The following is an 18,391-nucleotide window of genomic DNA, read 5'->3' on the forward strand; positions in this document are numbered from 1 at the left end:
AAAAAAAAAAAAAAGAGGCTCATTATTAGGAATCTGAAAGGTTATTTGCAAATGTATATAATTTTTGAAAGAATTGATGAATGAGTGTGAGCTAACACATTACATTATTGCTCAAATACAAGTCAAACCGGGACTTGTGCTGAAATTCCTCATGGAAATGTAAAAATGTAAAAACCTGAGGGCCATAGAAAACGTGTGCAATTGTATTGTAGAACTGTATAGGAAATAAAAGCTGAAATAAATCTGTCTTTATTTTGATGCCTTTTCAATGTAGATAGGTTAATGTATAAATAGACAAAGAGACACAGTAAACCAGCAGACATGCCGTAAATGTGGGAGATTTAATGCCAAACCTCAAAAATATCAAATGATAGAAGTCATAAGTAATATATAGTAAAAAGTAAAAAAAAAAAAATTCATATAATTTAAAGTGAAATGCAGTGCAATGAGTTATGCGCGTATGTGATGTATATTGCAGAAGTTTCTTAACCCTACAGTAGATCTCCAAATCCACACTCCCATGTCCCTGTAGAGATGTGCTGAAAAGACGAATTTCTCTGGGGAGCAAAAGATTCCCTCAATCTGTCAGTTATGCAGCTTTGCGGCAGAAGTCTTCCACTGAACTCACTCTTCTGTTTGGGAAAAGCTCATGCAGTGGTGGTCGGGGTTGGCCATGGTGAACAGCACTTTGTTTAATTGATGTAACACAGGAAATGTATGGAGTTCAACATTATGGAGGAGAACATGTCAGAGTGTGAATGGGTTCAACTTAATCGTAATAATTTTTGGCTACTTAAAGTACTGTACCTCTGATTCCTTTATTTACTTCTTCAAATTTATCCCTTAATGAGGACTCAGGAAAAAGATGCAAGAGGAAAGGAACAATATCCAGACAAAATAACACATTTTTTCTGTTATATGGTTTTATGGGGACCTATAACACGATGGATGTACAGTACACCAGGTCCTCATGACTGAACTTCCAAGTAAATGGTATATACATTACAGTACAGTATTCTATGGAATATTTCAACTCTGTCAGTGGAGTTTAGTCCTGTTTAGTTTTTTCAGGACATTTTGGTTAGACACCAATCAGCCATAACATTAAAACCACCTTCCTTATTATCAAGCCACCACCAGAAGCAGCAGATCTTTTATGGATCGGACTTGTTTGTCCAGCACATCCCACAGATTTGCAAGTCAGATAATTTTTCCCTTCATAATCCTGCACCTTTTTACCATTTTGAGGTAAATAATTATCTTAGAGAGAACATGTCAAGATTATGCAGGATTGGATGGCCGTGTGTTTCTTGTGTGTGTTTTTTTCAGAGCACTGTGGAAAGACATTATTGTATTTGTATGTAGAAAAGAGCTTCCAAGTTTAGATAAAACTCTCGCTGCCGATTAAATAATTCACTAAAATAGTTGGCTCTGATTATTTAAGAAAAATGAAGCAAGTACCTAGGTAAGTAAATGACTGATAATTACATAAAATGGAAAAAGAAACAATAAGGAACGGAAGAATGTGAGTGGAATTGTTGAAAGAATAGGAAAGTCTTTCGGCACAGCTTTGAAAAGGAAGTTGCAAGAAATGTCAAAGTTTGGGCATTAAGACACAAAATGGCTCTTTTCCTACCATAACATATTAGACAGTCAAATTTTTTTAGGAGCAGATATATTAACAACATTAACATTAAAACCACCTAGGTTTTGGGTTCCCGTTTTCCCACTGTGCCACCATGCAGGGCAGCTCTGGCTCCTCAGAGCATGAAAAAACAAGCTTCCCTGGTGGTGTGCTGTTGTGTCTGGCACCAGGATGTTGGCAGCAGATCCTTTAGTGGTTGTGCTGTGGCTCGGATTTGTTGGGTGCCATATTTTTATTACCCGGATGCACAGGGGCTGTGGTGCACAGGGTGTTCTGGTGCCTTTTTATTGGGGCCAGCATTCACTCTGCTGCATTGGCTTTTCTGTGGGATCAGACCATACAAGCTGGCCTTTGGTCGCCACAGGCTGGAGTGACAGGTGTCCATGTTCCTGTCACCACCTTACTGGTACTGTATATAGTTGGTGATCAATGTTCAGTTCACTTGGCGGTGGTGTTATTGTTAGAACTGATTGGTGGGTGTATAGTGGCTTAGTGGTGCACTAGCCTTGCACCTTTAAGTCATGGGTTTGATTCCCATGTTTAGTCTGTGTGCATGGTGCTTGGATGCCCTTTCCGTGCTTGATGGGTTTCCTCCCACAGTCCAAAGACACGCTGATTGGAGTTCCCAAATTGCCTGTATACTACGAATGATCCACCATGGTCCTACCATGGTCGTATAAAATGGGAATAAATACAATGATCACCATTGGCCTCCATGGTCCCCAGTTGGACTAAAGAGGATCCATGATTGATGAATTAGTTATATACTGTATCTTTTGATCTATTGATCATCTGTTCTGCTTACCTTTAAACTACTACAAACTATTACTATATATACTGTACATTTACATATAGATAGATAGATAGATAGATAGATAGATAGATAGTACTGGAGTGTAGGAGTGTTTAAAAGCAAGCATAAAACAAGATCATAAGGTTAAAATGTCAGACAGTGGTTCATACCATGGGCTGAAACTGGAACTTAGAGTATTTCTGTTTTATTACAGGGTACTTAGAGTTAATAGCCGGATTAATTGGGCTCTTAAATTTCAGTTGGGTTCATTCCAAATTTCCATACTTTAAAATCAATTTGGCTCTTGAAATAATCTATAAATGATAAATAACTTGGAACTAATGTGTTTTGCTGATGGGAAGATCAAGAATAACAAGCTCTCTGGTTCTAATAAATAGGCAGAATCTGTTTTTTATTATTAAATAAATCTGTACTGAGGGAGTCTATGGAATTTGTTTTGCGATCAAAAAGTTTAAGTGTATCTTTGCGTGTGTGTGAAAGAGAGAGATGTAAAAGTTGATAAAAGATAAAAGCTTGTGCAGTGTACCAAATAATAATCTTGCCTCATAGACCAACAGCACGGAGTTGATCAGAGAGAGTGTGTGGTTTTTAATCTATGCTCTGGCAAATTAGCCGGTGTGGTCTTTAATATATCTCGGGGAAATGGGATTGTAAATGTGACTGTGGTTTTTTTTTTCCTTTCTTAGAGTGATGAAAATAGACAAATGGAGCCATTTCCTTTGGCTTTCTGCAGAGCATGAGCTAATTGGAGGACGTCCAGGGAGTGTTCCACCTCTTTGCCTGTTTTCAGCTCTGGTGGTGTGGGATTTCAAAAATAATGCCATTAACGGGACGAGTGCATGTTAATGTTTCTCCCCCTCTTCGCCCTTACATCCATTTGTCTCGTGAACCCTGTTGAATGTCATTGACTTGGGCCGCCGTACTACTGTCCCTAATGTGCACATGGCACCAGATATGCTCTATAATGTACAGGAAGCTACGTTTTTTCAGTAACTCCCTCGCTTTGTCTGCTAACTTGAAAGCATTTTTTAACATGTAATTGACTCAATAAACAACCGCAAACATAATGGGTCCACTTCAGTGTAACTGGAAGTGCCTTTCCCCCTCCTGAATAAGTACACAAGTTGCACATTACGGTCGTCCCAGATGGATAGAACGTACGTATTCTCCAGGGTGTTAAGATTTAATGCGGCGGCAAAGTATACTTTATAACTGAAAATTCCTAGGTGTGATCCAGAAACAAAAACATGCCAGGAGATGGATTGTCTAATGTGCACATGCATGCTTCTGACAACGAGATGGACCGATATCTCATTCTGAGTGTATGTTCCACATCCACCGGGAGCCTGACCAAGATAAAGCACTTACTCAAGATGAATGAACGAATGGCTTGACCAGAACCGTGATGTTTATATACGTATATACATACAAACTGTACATATACACACATATAGGTCAAAAGCTTGGACAGGTTGGACACACCTTCTAATTCCATGGTCTTTTCTGATTTTTATGTCTTTCCTCATTGTACAACAATGCTGAAGGTGTCCAAAAATATGCAATAATCTATTTTAAACAGTAAGTTTTGGTCTTACTTTCCTGGGAGGGTTTACATTAGAGTTTCATCATGGAGCTTTATGGGTTTCGCAAATGCACTTGACACAATACTGTTCTTGCAAGAACTGATCCAGGACAGCCGACCTTCATGTCTTAAAGTAACATCTGACTGTCATGGTAACTTAAGTACCTAATGCCGTATGTGTTATTTCACAGTTTTGAAAAAATATAGGCTTGAGGAATAGTTCTCCAGGCTTCCTGAAGGATTTGTTTGTCTATCATTTTTGGCAACGTCCTGCTCTCGTGGTCTCCAGTCCCTCTACCCGAGCAGTTTCAGAGAAATGTTTTTTGTTTGTTACACTACACAGTGAGATATTAATCATTTAAGCATAAAATAAACATCTAATTTAAGGCATGAAACAGGTGCAGATGGTGACTGCAGATAAATAAGGCAGTGATTATTATACTGCTGATGCTGAATGCTGAGTGGTTGGAACAGACGAGTGGGGGAAATGAGGTCGCTGCTGAGGTTGGTACATAAACAATCCATTTTTTAAATAGTACCTTTACGCAATCTGCAACACATTTGTTTCCATTTCTTTCATTCAATCTACATCATGTAGTTTAAATTAATATAAAGAAATGAGGCTCTAGAACTTTTTCATAGTACAATACATTTATACAGTACTACGGTGCATGATGTGTTTCTTAAGGCATTTGTTTTGCTGAAAGACATCAGATTTAATGAATATAATAGTGCAATATGAGACTAATACAAATCAGAATACTATACAGTACAGTGTAGCAAATGCATCCAAATTCAATAAACACAATACAACAATGCACTAATACAATATTAATATAATAATGTTTGTTTCATAGAGTGGAGTCCCAAAGTCTAGTGTAAGTGCTTGTAATTTGCATTATTTTCTCAGTTAATACAGTGATTTGTATTACAAATCACATTATTCGCAATATCATAAGTGAAAAGTTGAATTGAATCTTTGAAATGTTTTTAGGTTTTAAATTTTGGAAGGTTTTTTGATGCACTGGAGCTGGAGTCCACAAGTTTGTGCAAAAAAAGAAAGAAAAAACGTGTGATCCAATTTATATCAAATATATCAAATGGTTGATTGAATGCTGGAAGAAATGCTTCAGTAAAAGTGATGATGCATGAGGGAAAAGTTGAGATTTTGTACACAGGAGTTAACATATTGCAAATTGACTCATATCTAAATAAGACCCTAGAACCTTCACAGGACTTATCTTTTGTATTTTGTACACAGAAATACAGTATCTTGAGTGTTTATTTTTTCAGTGTGGTGAAAAAACATACTAATTGTTATTTACTGACACTGGAGACTCCTTACATAAATGTTACACAAATGCCATCTGACAGGAAGCATCACCATATCCACCATTATACTTTTTATATATAAAGGCTCTAGTCGTTGCAAGATGACTGAAGGAGAAGCATCCAAGGTTGAGAAGCCTCCAAGGATGTATGGCATTACATATCATTTATGCACTGTAACAGCCAGAACATCTGTACGAGCTGCAGTTATAGAAAATCAATGGACAATCTTCCAAATAGAGAATTCAACTGCACCAAAATAAAAAAGTGCACATCCTAATATTTCATTTAGTCACCTTTAGCTTTGATTACATCATGTGTGAAAGTTCATCGGTTCATGTGTAAAAATGAGTCCTGGGATACAGTAGGTCCATACGAATAGGGATAAAAAAAACTCAATAGATGTGATAACCTGCTTATTTAGTACATTCAGGTCATCAGCTGACTCCATTTGTTGCCACATAACATTGCTGAGCCTAGACCTGATCGAACTAAGGCAACCCCAGATCATCATAACACTGCCTCCAGAGGCTTGTACAGTGGCTAATATGCATGATCGCTCCACGCGCTTCCCTTCTTACCCTGACACGCCCATCGCTCTGGAATAGGGTCAATCTGGACTCATCAGACCACAGGATCTTTTTGCCTTGCTTAAAACTCTTGACCAAACTGAAGTTTTTTTCCTTATTAGTCTTTCTAAAAAGTGTTTTTCTTACGACCACACGGCTGTTTAGTCCTTATCGGTAACTCTAGAGTTCACATAATGTGTTGAAGGGTTTCTAACCCAGTTCCAGTCATTTAAAATCCCCTTAGATGTTTTCTTTGCTGGATGCAGCCCAATAATTGTGCCATTCGGAAATGGTGTCTTTTTTTTTTTTTTTTGCCAGACAGCGTGTAACGTTTATTATGTATAAAATCTGTAGGATTTTTTTCCTTTTTTAAATCCATGATCCTAAAAGCCTAAAGAAAACATTTCATCCTAATGTATGTGTGTGATCTGCATCTGGCCGTAATGACGATAAATAAACGAATCCTATTTTATTTTAATAGATTTGAACATTTTTATATGTGAATTAGCCCATTTATTAGCCTGTTAAGTAACAGCATGTTTCCGGATAGAGCTGTGAGATTAATGTCCGAGTTTAGCAGCCCGGAGTGCTCGGCCGACGTGGTGATGCTCTATCTCACACTTCGTTTAGAAGAGCTTGAGAGGTTAGCAAATGAACGCGTCATTAAGGAAACATAGCGGACCCCAGAGACACAAGAGAGGATGAGCTGAAAGTGGGAGGAGAGAGAAGAGCGTTAATGGTCATTTAGCCGCCTTACTCTTTTTTCATCCCTGCATTTAGTGCTGGAAGCAGAAATCACTGAAGTTCATTCAGAGGCTGAAGGGAACAAGATAAGCTTGGCTGTATTGTAGCTCACGTGTTGCGGCCTTCTCCTAGACACAAACAGGACGCTTATCGTAGACTTGTTGACGGACAAGCTGACCTCATCATGTTCGGCTGGGTCGCCGGGTTCTTCACCTATGAGACGACTAAGTCTGTGGTGGTCAAGAGCTGGTCGGTGGGAATCATCAACCGTGTGGCGCAACTCCTCATCATCATCTACTTTGTGGGGTAGGAGCTTAGGAATGTTTGCATGCTCGTATATGCGGATAGTTTATGCGCACAGATCTGCCAATGTAAATGGACAAGAATCTGTTGCAGTTAATGCACGCTTGCAGTTAAATAGATTTGTTTATTACATGAGTATCCTGATTATGCCATAGAGCAAACATGTAGGATGAACTTTAATCCATTGGCATTTCACTCTTCCATTCTTTGTATAAGAAGAAATTTTTACAATAGACACCATCGCAACAGAGCTTTAGACATGTCTTCCGATCTTTAATGAGCTACAGTATAACAAGGTCGTAGTGGAGAGGAAAAACGTCCTGAGATGACACATGGAAGATCAAATGGAGACTCATGCTCTTCATGGAGACACTGGAATGTGTGATTATAAATCAGTCCAGTATACTGATGCTGAATTTGTGTTTAGTGTGAATATTATGGATAAAAGACCTGAGATGAGTCCAAATGAGACTGGGACATAAACTGAATCAAATCATTAGTTATGCTCAAATTATGTCTTAATAATGCACTTCTTCTATAAAGTGGTCCATGGCTTTGCCCTGCCATCTGTATGTACCGATTAGACGGTTCGACTAGACCTTTGAATTGATTCAAACCTCAATTATGACTCAGAAATAACTCACAGCATGTCTGTCAGTGATTTATAAATAATAAATTACTCAGACCTAATGTGTTCTGGTGATGGAACTGTCCTACTAAAAAGATAAAAAGCCTTTTGTCTGTAATAAATAGCCGAAGCAAACAATATTAAATAATCTTCATGAAATAATTTTGAAAAGGGCTGAGAAAATGGATTTATTCTTTGTTTATAGAGGTTTAAACAAAAAAAAGCGTCCCCACTTAAAAGCGTCCCCAGTGTCAAGACATTTGAGAAGCCCTGCTCTAATCAGTGCAAAAGTGTTAATAATAATAATAATAATAATTGCATGTTAATGCACATTTGCACATCTAACATGCATTTGCACACGGTCTACATATTGCACACATGTGACTGGACATTTCTGTTTGACATTGTTTTTTTTATTTCAATTCCATTTCAATTCTATTTTATTAGAGTAAATTTTCCTGCTAAAAGTCTTCTATATTTTATATATATATATTCTTTATTTGAATACTTGATTTTATATACTTTTTATATTTTATATTCATAATTTAATATTCATAATTTAAATACTCTATTTCCCTTTTTATACTCAAATTTTTTATTATATTCTTATTTCATATTCTATATTATTATTCATTCTATATTTGTATAATTATTATATTTAATATTTTTTATTGGAATACTTTATTTTATATAATTTTTTGTTTTTATATTCTTTATTTAAATACTCTATTTTCTTTTTTGTATGACTGTGTATGTGACAAAAAATATATTTATTAAATAATAATAATTATAATAATAGGTTATTGTCACGAATCGGGTGTTCTGGGCTGTTGTTATCACCGTGGGCTTAAAAAGAGTCTTTGATTCAAAAAAAACAAACCATACTGAAAACCAAAACACTGGCTCCTTCAGCGTAACGCACACGGGGGCTCTTTAAACATAACACACACAGGGGCTCTTTAAGTATAACACACAGGGGCTCTTTGAACATAACACACACTAAATAAGCTCTATGTTGTGACACAGGCTTAATAACGACAAGCTTGTGTACTCCCTTCTTTCAACATAATACTCTCTTAGATGTAATACAAGCTCTCATGCCCCTACTAGCGACACACACACTCGTAGAACATACACAGGCTTAGAGCTTAGATTAAAGGCAGGGAGAGACACTAGAGATGGGGGGAGACACTAGAGACAGGGGAGAGACACTAGAGACAGAGGGGAGACACTAGAGACAGGGAAGAGACACTAAAGACAGAGGGGAGACACTAGAGACAGGGGAGACACTAGAGACATGGGAGACACTAGAGACAGTGGTGAGATGCTAGAGACAGAGGGGAGACACTAGAGACATGGGAGACACTAGAGACAGTGGTGAGATGCTAGAGACAGAGGGGAGACACTAGAGACAGTGGTGAGACACTAGAGACAGAGGGGAGACACTAGAGACAGGAGAGACACTAGAGACAGTGGTGAGACGCTAAAGACAGAGGGGAGACACTAGAGACAGGGGTGAGACACTAGAGACAGGGAGAGACACTAGAGACAGAGGGGAGACACTAGAGACAGTGGTAAGACGCTAGAGACAGGAAAAAATAGCGACATTGAAAGAACCTAGAGACATGAGGAGGAAACAAACAGGAGTAACTGAAAACAAGAGGACTATAATCACACTACACAATACTCACATAATACAAAGGTAAAACACAAATCTGAATTTACACAAAACAAAACAAAACAAATGCCCACTAGACAGTATTAATGCTCGAGCCAGTTTCCCAGAAAGGTGATGTGAGCTTCATCACCTGACCGAGGTGCCTTATGGAAAACTGAGTCTACCAACCAAACAACAAACTCATTTGCACACAGTGCCCTCTAGGGGTGGCCCCTTACAGTTATGAACAGTTAAAAATAGCAGTGTAAGATAGCTTCAGAATTAGGGGGCAAAGCAAATAAGCAGAAAAAGGTGAGGAAGTGTATCCTTCTTCTTTCAGGGATTAATGTCTCACAGCACTTTATGTATTTTATGTAAAATATTCCAGTAGACAAATAATCCCTGAGCTGTACACGTCTAGCCAACGAACACAGAATATTTTAGTCGCAAATCAGCCAGTTTTGCTTTGTGCGAGACTAATGCTGTCTGTCTATGTAGACCATAATGACTCTAATTCTCTAATTGCATTAGACTACTGCCTTTTTTTTTTTTTATTTTACTGATAAACAAGAAAGCAATCATTGGAAATTAAATAACCAGAGGAATAAATACTTCAGCTATTTTTCTGCCATGTGTGTGTATGTATTTACAGCTGGGTGTTCATCCATGAGAAGGCCTATCAGGTTCGTGACACTGGGATCGAATCAGCGGTCATGACAAAAGTCAAGGGCTTCGGCTTCCTCAACGACAGTTTGATGGACGTAGCCGACTACGTCATGCCTACGCAGGTTAGCAAAACCTTTGCTGTTGGCGAGAACGTCCTCTGTTAATCAAGTTTTCGGTGTGAGAAATTAAACTCTGACATTTCCCAGGGTGCATCAGTGTTCTGCATCATCACCACAATGGTCGTCACAGACAATCAGACGCAGAGGACATGTCCCGAGGTTGATCTTTTATAACCCTGTTGAACTACAGTAATGATGGAGATAATACTGTACATACTATACACACATGCACAACTTTGTCCATGTCCTCATGTCTTTTAGTCTTTTTCGCTTTCTGTCTTTAGTCTGATAAGAAGTTTAACTGCAGCACTGATCACGACTGTGAGAAATTCTTGTCCTCAAACCTGGCAAGTGGTATGTGTCTTCTTCCTTCTTTCCTTTTGTTCCTTCCTTTCATCCTTCCTTCCTAGCCTCCTGCTTATCTTACTTTTCTTCTTCTTATGTTTTTATCATTTGTTTTAGACGTCCTTCTGAGCATCTTAAGCAACAGAGGACGAGAAAAAATATGAAAGGGACAGAGGATGATAAAAATACATGTTGAGATGGATTATAGTATATCTCGGTCAGAGTCTTTGTTAGATGACAGTTTTTTTGCGCTTGCTTTGTTTATTACTTTGTAGATTAAATTGAAAATGAATAAAAAAATATATATATATTCCTGATGCAACCCTCCCAGTTTATCCGGGTTTGGGACCGGCACTGCATCCAGTAGCTGTGGTTTGGGTATTGGGTGGGAATCGAACCAGGGGCTTCTGCAACCACTGAGCCACCGGTGCCCTCATTAGCAAGCATACAGTATGTGAGGCTAGGAAATCTCATCTTCCACTTTATGACGGAGTGAAAACTTTACTCCTGTCCTGATTGGTTAGATCACCAGTGCATGTAAAATGTGAGTCAATTCTAAAGCTCCAAAGCTGAATTTGATTTGTTGTTTTAAAATCACATTGTTGTTATGATTATGATTGTTTTGCGGTTGTCTAAATCTCGCAATAGAATTATGAAAATAGGACCTTGCAAATTTTTTTGTTTCTTCAACATATTCTCAAAATAAGATTTTTTTCCTTAAGTATTTTTTCCCTTTCTTTCATGTCTGTTTTGGAGCTCCGTAATGAGTTTATCACCTTAAAGTTATTTTTATTCTACCTGCCTTCACTTTGTAGGAAAGATAACGGGCAAGTGTATCACTGAGGCTAACCGATGTGAGATTTTAGGCTGGTGTCCAGCAGAGGATGAATCCCAGAGACTGTATGAAATGCACACACACACACACACACACACACACACACACACACACACACACACACACACGCACGTGCATGGCTGTTTTTTGTATTTGGCCAAAGCTTTGGTAATCACTGGTCACCTCCGAGAACTAAATGATCATGATCCCTAGGTGCCAATTTGATTAAAATTGCTATTCTGTAAGTTTCATGATTTCAAAAATGTCCTAATTTGATTTTACATTTTCCCACAATTTTGTTACAATTTTAAACCTTTAAAAAAGTTTTATTAGTAGCTAAACGTAGCCCGTTACTTATAACATTAGTTTTCTCACTTAAAAACCAAACGCAGCATTTATGGTGTCATCCACCATAATTATTATTTCTAAACAAACAGCAAATAATTCACTCCTACATGACATATGATAAAAATGTGATAATAGTTCAGCGTGCACCACCTGCAGGATTATAAACCAATGTTAATGACACAAATGACTCCAAAGTGTTGATATTTAACTTGACAGTGAGCGTGTGGGTTGAGTAATTTAAAGTTATTTGCGCTGGCATTGTTTTGAAACTGGTGCAAGCATGTTTGAGAGAAATTTGATTCGGAGAAAAGGAAAATCAGAGGCTTTTAACAGGCACAATTTTTGATAATTTAATAGCATAAAAATGTGTTACTGTTGTGCCACTCAAGATTCTGCGCTTGGTACAGAATCGTTTATATCTGAGGCTGATCGGCCAATCACAGGTCACGTCTGATTAAACTGAAAAAAAAAAAAAAAACAGCCAGTTCTGTTCGCTCGCTGATTAACCTGTTCATCTCTATTATAAATGTGAAAATATATGTTTTTAAAGATTTATTATGGAGTCAGTGTGCCAATACTGCCATTTATATATATAATAACATGGCAATACTTTTTGCCATTTACCAAAGAAAGAAAGAAAGAAAGAAAGGAAGAAAGCAATGTTGTATAAATGTATTGATGTTTGTAGGAGGCAGACAAACGTCACTACAACGTCAAAATGTCACCACAAGGTCATGATACTCAGATACGTCTAGACTTGTGGGAGCATTTAGTCATAAAAACATGCACACTTCCACTTTCCACTTTTACACTTCAAAGCATGCTGCATGTTATGCCATTTCCCTTTTCAACTAAATGCCTACGCTGAATTTGGGGATTTTTGACTTTTAATAATGCTTCCTTGCTTCCTTGTTGAAATTTGGGTTTTTGATTTAGCTCATAGTACACATATTTGTATATACAGTACTAATATACCTTTGAATAGGCCACAGGGGTGTATTGTTAGAAGATATTAATCAATGATTGAATGATATGATTTATTATTATTATTATTATTATTAATAATAATAATTATTATATTATATTATATTATATTATATTATATTATATTATATTATATTATATTATATTATATTATATTATATTATATTAATAATAATAATTATTATTATTATTATTATTTAATAAAAATAATGAGATATAGTGCTTTTCATCTATTTATAGTTACATCTAATGTTGCAGAAGTTAGAGTTATCCGTTTTCTTACCATTTACTATTTCTAGTTTTATGACAAAATTTCTGCATTTACATGGACGTTAATATTCCACTAATAATCAGAATAATACCCCAATCAGAATAAAAATGCATTATGTACAGTCTGACCAGATCCAACTCAGTACGGTGAATAAAAGAAGGTGTAAACCATTCAAAAGGTAAATACTAGCCATGTAAACACTTGAACTAATTACTCTTTCTTGTGGGAATGAACATATTCTTTCTGGTTTCTGGTTGCCCCATGTAGGGGTCGATGGGATGTGGTAGTTTCCCAGCAGTATATTGTTGCTTTAGTTCCTGTCTTTACTTCAGACTTTCATCCACTGGGTCTCTGGCTGAGGAAGAAGCACTGATTGGCTCGCCGTGTCATTCGTAGGAAAGGATTTAACCAATCATGGATGAGACTAAACTCTTCTAACCAACTGTAGCGTAAAAGGCGGGATTTATCGGAAAAGATGGGAAGCCTATCCTAACCTCATAGTTGGAGAAAAATACTTCTTCTTATCTTAAAGTGAATTAAAGTTAAACACGTAGTTGTAGCTGTTGGATATGAAAAATTGAAAAATTATTTCAAAATGTCAGCTCATACTTTATGTATGAGCCAGTTCTTTAAATTGCTTGGAGCAACCTTATATATAAGATTTCCCAAGTAGGCACAAGAAGTTTGTTAACATTAATCTTAATAAGTGTTCATTAGTCTTGTAGCTGTTGCAACCCAAATACCGTCATGTGGCTTTGTATCTATACATGGATTGTTTTAGGATCACGGTTGAAGGAAATGGACCTGGACGATATGTGATTTATTTTGAAAAGAACGTTGCATATAAACTCTAACTGTTTTTTGCTGCTGTTAACATTTTTCAGAATTCCGATGAATGAGGTTGAGAACTTCACAATCTTTATAAAGAACAGCATACGTTTCCCTCTCTTTAACGTCACAAGGTAAGAAATGGACACCTACGTTTCGCCAGAGCAAAGCTATGATACTCGGCCAAACCATGATGCCATTTTCTTGAGCTCTCTCTCTCTCTCTCTCTCTCTGTTTGTTCTTCTGTTTCAGGGGGAATATGGGGGCAAAAAGCAATTTGTCATGTGTGTATGATCCCGTAAAGAACTCAGACTGCCCGATCTTCCGAGTAGTAGACGTGCTAAAGTGGGCCGGTGAGGATATCAATAACATCTCACGAAATGTGAGTACTGTCCCTCCTATATTGTTTTACACTCCACTTCAGCCCCACCCACCCTATACACAGTTCCAGTCAGGAACCATAAATACATACTATGATGGATTAATGTTCATCGCCATTCCCTGACTTTTTTTTTAAAGCAGGTGTCACTGTGTGTTACTACTTTACCTAGTTGTATACAGTTTTAAAGAACAAGATGTCATGAAATATTATCCAAAACTTAATCCTGCAATAATACCAAGGGTGAATCTAAAGATTAGTCGAATGTCAAAGAACAAAACACAGGAATAGTGATGGCACTACTCAGAACTCAAGACATCGCACTGAGGCTACGCATGTGGTCTTATACACTTCATATACAAGAAGAGATTTGGAAGCACTAGAAACAAGTAATGAATGTTCATTTACGTAATTAATACTTAATTCTAGTACAATAGAATTCAGACAAGGGAGACCTCTGCTGGCGAGGAGATGTACTGTCCTGGTTTGATGTGACATTTACTCGCTCATCTTCTATAGTCCTGTTTTAGACTGGAGGGTCGCGGGGGCCTGGAGCCTACCCCAGGAGGCTTGGGGCATGAGGCAGGGTACACCCTGGAGAGGGTGCCAATCCATCACAGGACACACACACACGCTACGGGCAATTTGGGAACGCCAATTAGCCTAATCTGCATATCTTTGGACTGTGGGAGGTCCCCCTTGTCCTCCAGCCAGAGGAAATAAAAAGACGGCTATGCTCATAATTTGATTACATAGTGTCCTAGTTATGATGAAAAGTAATGACGTGTAATTAATTTACTTTCTAAAGGAACTGGGACTCTTTTAATTCCACTTTACACACTTTATCCTTAGAAAATATGAAAATAAAAGGAAGTAATACCTGAATACCTGGATTTAAGAGGTACCAAAGTTACAGAGTACATATTTAAAAACTTTAATTTGAAACTTTCGCTACAGATTTTGACATGGTGAAGACTTCCAGAGAATTCCATAGACTTGTAGTGCACATCTAGAGCAAATCTCACTCACTCAGTGTCTATACCACTATAATCTCTGTTAACTCTATTATCCTGTATACAGGGTTGTTGGGGGCCTGGAGAATCTCCCAGGAAACTTAGTACAGGAGGATGGGATGCTAATCCGTTGCAGCGCACACACATACATGTATACACTTACATGCTAATTTTTACACTATGGGCAATTTGGGAACCCCAAGTAGCCTAATCTGCACGTTTTTGGACGTAGGGGGGAAGCCAGAACCGGGGTACCTGGAGGAAACCCACCAAGAACATGAGGAGAACATGCAAACTCCATGCACACAAAATCAGAAACAGAAATTGAACCCTGATCCTGGAGGTGCATGGTGACAGGGGTAACCACTGGGTCACCAAGCAGAATGAAAAAACTATTATAATGATTAGCATAATTAAAATAAAATCGCACAAACCAAACAATTGCATTAGAAATGAGAGAAAATGTGTAAATAATAATAATAATAATAATAAAAAAAAATTATATATATATATATATATATATATATATATATATATATATATATATATATAAAGTATATTTTTTATATATATATCAGTCTGACATGATTACTGAAGTGGTCTGAAGTTGTGTGTGTGTGTGTGTGTGTGTGTGTGTGTTAGGGAGGAGAGATTGGAATTAACATAGCCTGGATGTGCAACCTGGACCAGCATGTGGACAACTGTAAACCCAAATACACTTTCACTCGACTCGACTCTGCATTTAAAGACAGCCCCATCACCTCGGGATACAACTTCAGGTAGCAGTACAACTTAACACCACCGCGACAACTGCACTTACAGTAAATCGACAAACATTCTCACAAACGTTACAACAACCACCTTCTTCCTTGTCGCTTTATTTCAGGTTTGCAAAATACTATAAGTCAGAAGATGGCAAGGACTTTCGCACACTGTTTAAGGCTTTTGCCATTCGCTTTGACATACTTGTGTCCGGCAATGTGAGTATTAATATTGGTGTCAGTGTGTAGACGTACTGTAGTAATAATGTGTGCATACTGTAGTAAAAATCTATTGTTATTTCTTCCAGGCTGGAAAATTTCACTTAATCCCGACAGTAATTAATGTCGTTGCTGCTTGCACCTCGGTCGGCCTGGTAGGATCGGTGGCAGAACACACACACATACTGTACATATATATACTGTACATACACATACAAACTATATACCACTAATCATAATTCTCGATCGCTACAGGCAACGGTCCTCTGTGACATCATCCTGTTAAACTTCCTGAAAGGAGCTAAACAATACAAGGCGAAGAAATTTGAAGAGGTGACCAATTTGAAGTGAAAATACATCATTTTTTCCCTCATCACAGACTTTGGTTTCACTCCTCGTTACTATCAGAAACAAGTGGTAAAATACATACGGATTAGTTTTCTCTTTATTTCTGTATAGGTTTTAAAAAAAGAAAAAAAAATCTGTTTTTTGTAGAAATAGTTCAAAGGTAAAGCTTAAAATAAGCTAATCAGCTTCAATATACTGTAACCAGTGATATTATTATTTCAGGTTGAAGCCCACGTACATCTGTCTGTCTTTCTGTATGGAGGGATTTTCTAATTAACTTGTCTTATATTAATACTAAGATATACATTTTTGTAAGGGAACATTTCTGTTCACTCCCTTATTCGGGTAATCGGAGAGTGAATCAGAGATGAGAATTTAAAAAAGGACTCTAGATCGTATAAAGATTACGTTTTGTCTTTAAACAACTCCAACGTGTTCGAATTCACTTGTACCACTTCAGAGCTGTTATTTCAGCTGTGAAACTATTAAGTAATCCCAGTAAAAATATTCAAAAGTATTTTAAAGTGGATTTTTATATCAGGCACATAACTGTTCATAACATCGCTTTTCACTCGGCATTTTGATTTCACTTATGGTGCAGATTAAACTTCAGGCCGGTATCTACCTATTGCAAAAGTTCCATTAAATTCCATCCAGACAGTTTTGCGTGATGCCGTGACAAAATCTGGCTGGACAGACATACAGACATACAGACAGACAGACAGACAGACGGACCCACATTGTTCTGAGACTGGTTTCGGGTCCTTCAATTTATGAAACGTAGAGATATGATTGAAAGAGCGAGTTCTGACCCAATATACAGACACAAACCCCTTCTTTTATTTATATAGATGAAGATTTATTTTAAGGGTTAAGCCAATTTTAACTAGGACTCTCTCACAAAAGAGATATTGCTAAATTTTTAGACAACTGTTGTCTACTTTGTGTGTGTGTGTGTGTGTGTGTGGGTGTATGTGGGTGTGTGGATTGTTGGGAGGAGTTTGTTGTATTTTTGTGTTTGTATTTTTGTACTTGGCAGGTAAGTACACTATAATCATACATTAAACGTCACAGTAAATGCAGTCATAGTAATAGGAAAGGTATGTGGGTCTGGAATGCCGCCTGGAGCCACTGGTTAAAAATCGAACATGCAAACTATGCATCAGAAATGACTCAGTCTGAAACTATAAATGCCACATACCTGTCTAAATACTGGTTACTAACATTATTAACACAAAGACTTCAACCCAACTGTATGGAAAAGATCTACACCGATTTGGAACACGTCCTCGAATCTCATGTAGTTTTACAACAGCGCAAAGCATTCTATTCTCACTGCTGTTGTAACACATCCTGAGATGCTTTTCTGCTCACCACCGTTGTATGGAGTAATTATTTAAGTTACCCTCCTAGTCTTCCTGTTAGATCCAATCAGCCTGGTCTTTCTTTCTCATCGTACAACTGTCTGACTAGATAATAAATACGCATAAAGTGGATGGTCTTGATGTTCTGATCTTGCTCTGTTATATTCAGGTTTCAGATACTGTCAGGTCTCCAAGTCTTGACCTCCATCAGGGCAGCCAGCTGACAATCAAACGGGAAGAGAAGAGCTCGGTCGACTCAGGGGCTTATTCCATTGGACATTAGGTGTGAATCTGTCGAAAAGCTTATTCAGCGTCCATCCTGAACCTCGCCACTTTTACACCAAAGGACATCACGTTTACAGCTATTGTCAATTTCCTCGCCTGAATCTGAATATGATTCCCTGATAACAAAAAAAGCACATTTGCTGAAAAATTGGGAATGTATTTTATAAAAATAATAAGAATAATAATAATAAAAATACAAGCATATGCTGAATTTCAGAAATATTCACATATAAAGAGGATTTTACAAAGTCATAAAGGAAAGCCGTATTATCAGCGATATTAAACTTTTTGCTTCCTGGGCCGCTTTAACTGTAAGTCTTTACTATAAGTATATGTATCGAATTATTTGATGATC

General features: G+C 37.4%; 1 protein-coding gene across 1 annotated transcript; it reads left to right on the forward strand.

Moving 5' to 3' along the window:
* The first annotated feature begins 6,743 nt into the window (after window positions 1-6,743).
* On the forward strand, window positions 6,744-18,362 carry p2rx3a (purinergic receptor P2X, ligand-gated ion channel, 3a). Its single transcript, XM_053506273.1, has 12 exons — window positions 6,744-6,989; window positions 9,924-10,059; window positions 10,144-10,215; window positions 10,341-10,410; window positions 11,217-11,301; window positions 13,724-13,801; window positions 13,920-14,049; window positions 15,702-15,838; window positions 15,946-16,039; window positions 16,129-16,194; window positions 16,295-16,372; window positions 17,921-18,362. Exons 1-12 carry the CDS (start codon window positions 6,868-6,870, stop codon window positions 18,032-18,034), a joined length of 1,182 nt encoding a protein of 393 aa, XP_053362248.1. The 5' UTR covers window positions 6,744-6,867; the 3' UTR covers window positions 18,035-18,362.
* Window positions 18,363-18,391: the final 29 nt, after the last annotated feature.

Source organism: Clarias gariepinus, chromosome 10 (genome assembly GCF_024256425.1).
Source record: "Clarias gariepinus isolate MV-2021 ecotype Netherlands chromosome 10, CGAR_prim_01v2, whole genome shotgun sequence".
NCBI classification, from domain to species: Eukaryota; Metazoa; Chordata; class Actinopteri; order Siluriformes; family Clariidae; genus Clarias; species Clarias gariepinus.

Bases quoted from the DNA above. Each gene is read 5' to 3' on its own strand.
- p2rx3a (XM_053506273.1), top strand. From the start codon at position 6,868: ATGTTCGGCTGGGTCGCCGGGTTCTTCACCTATGAGACGACTAAGTCT. The intron at 10,411-11,216 runs GTATGTGTCTTC...TTCACTTTGTAG, and splicing joins GTCCTCAAACCTGGCAAGTG to GAAAGATAACGGGCAAGTGT. The intron at 15,839-15,945 runs GTAGCAGTACAA...GCTTTATTTCAG, and splicing joins ACCTCGGGATACAACTTCAG to GTTTGCAAAATACTATAAGT.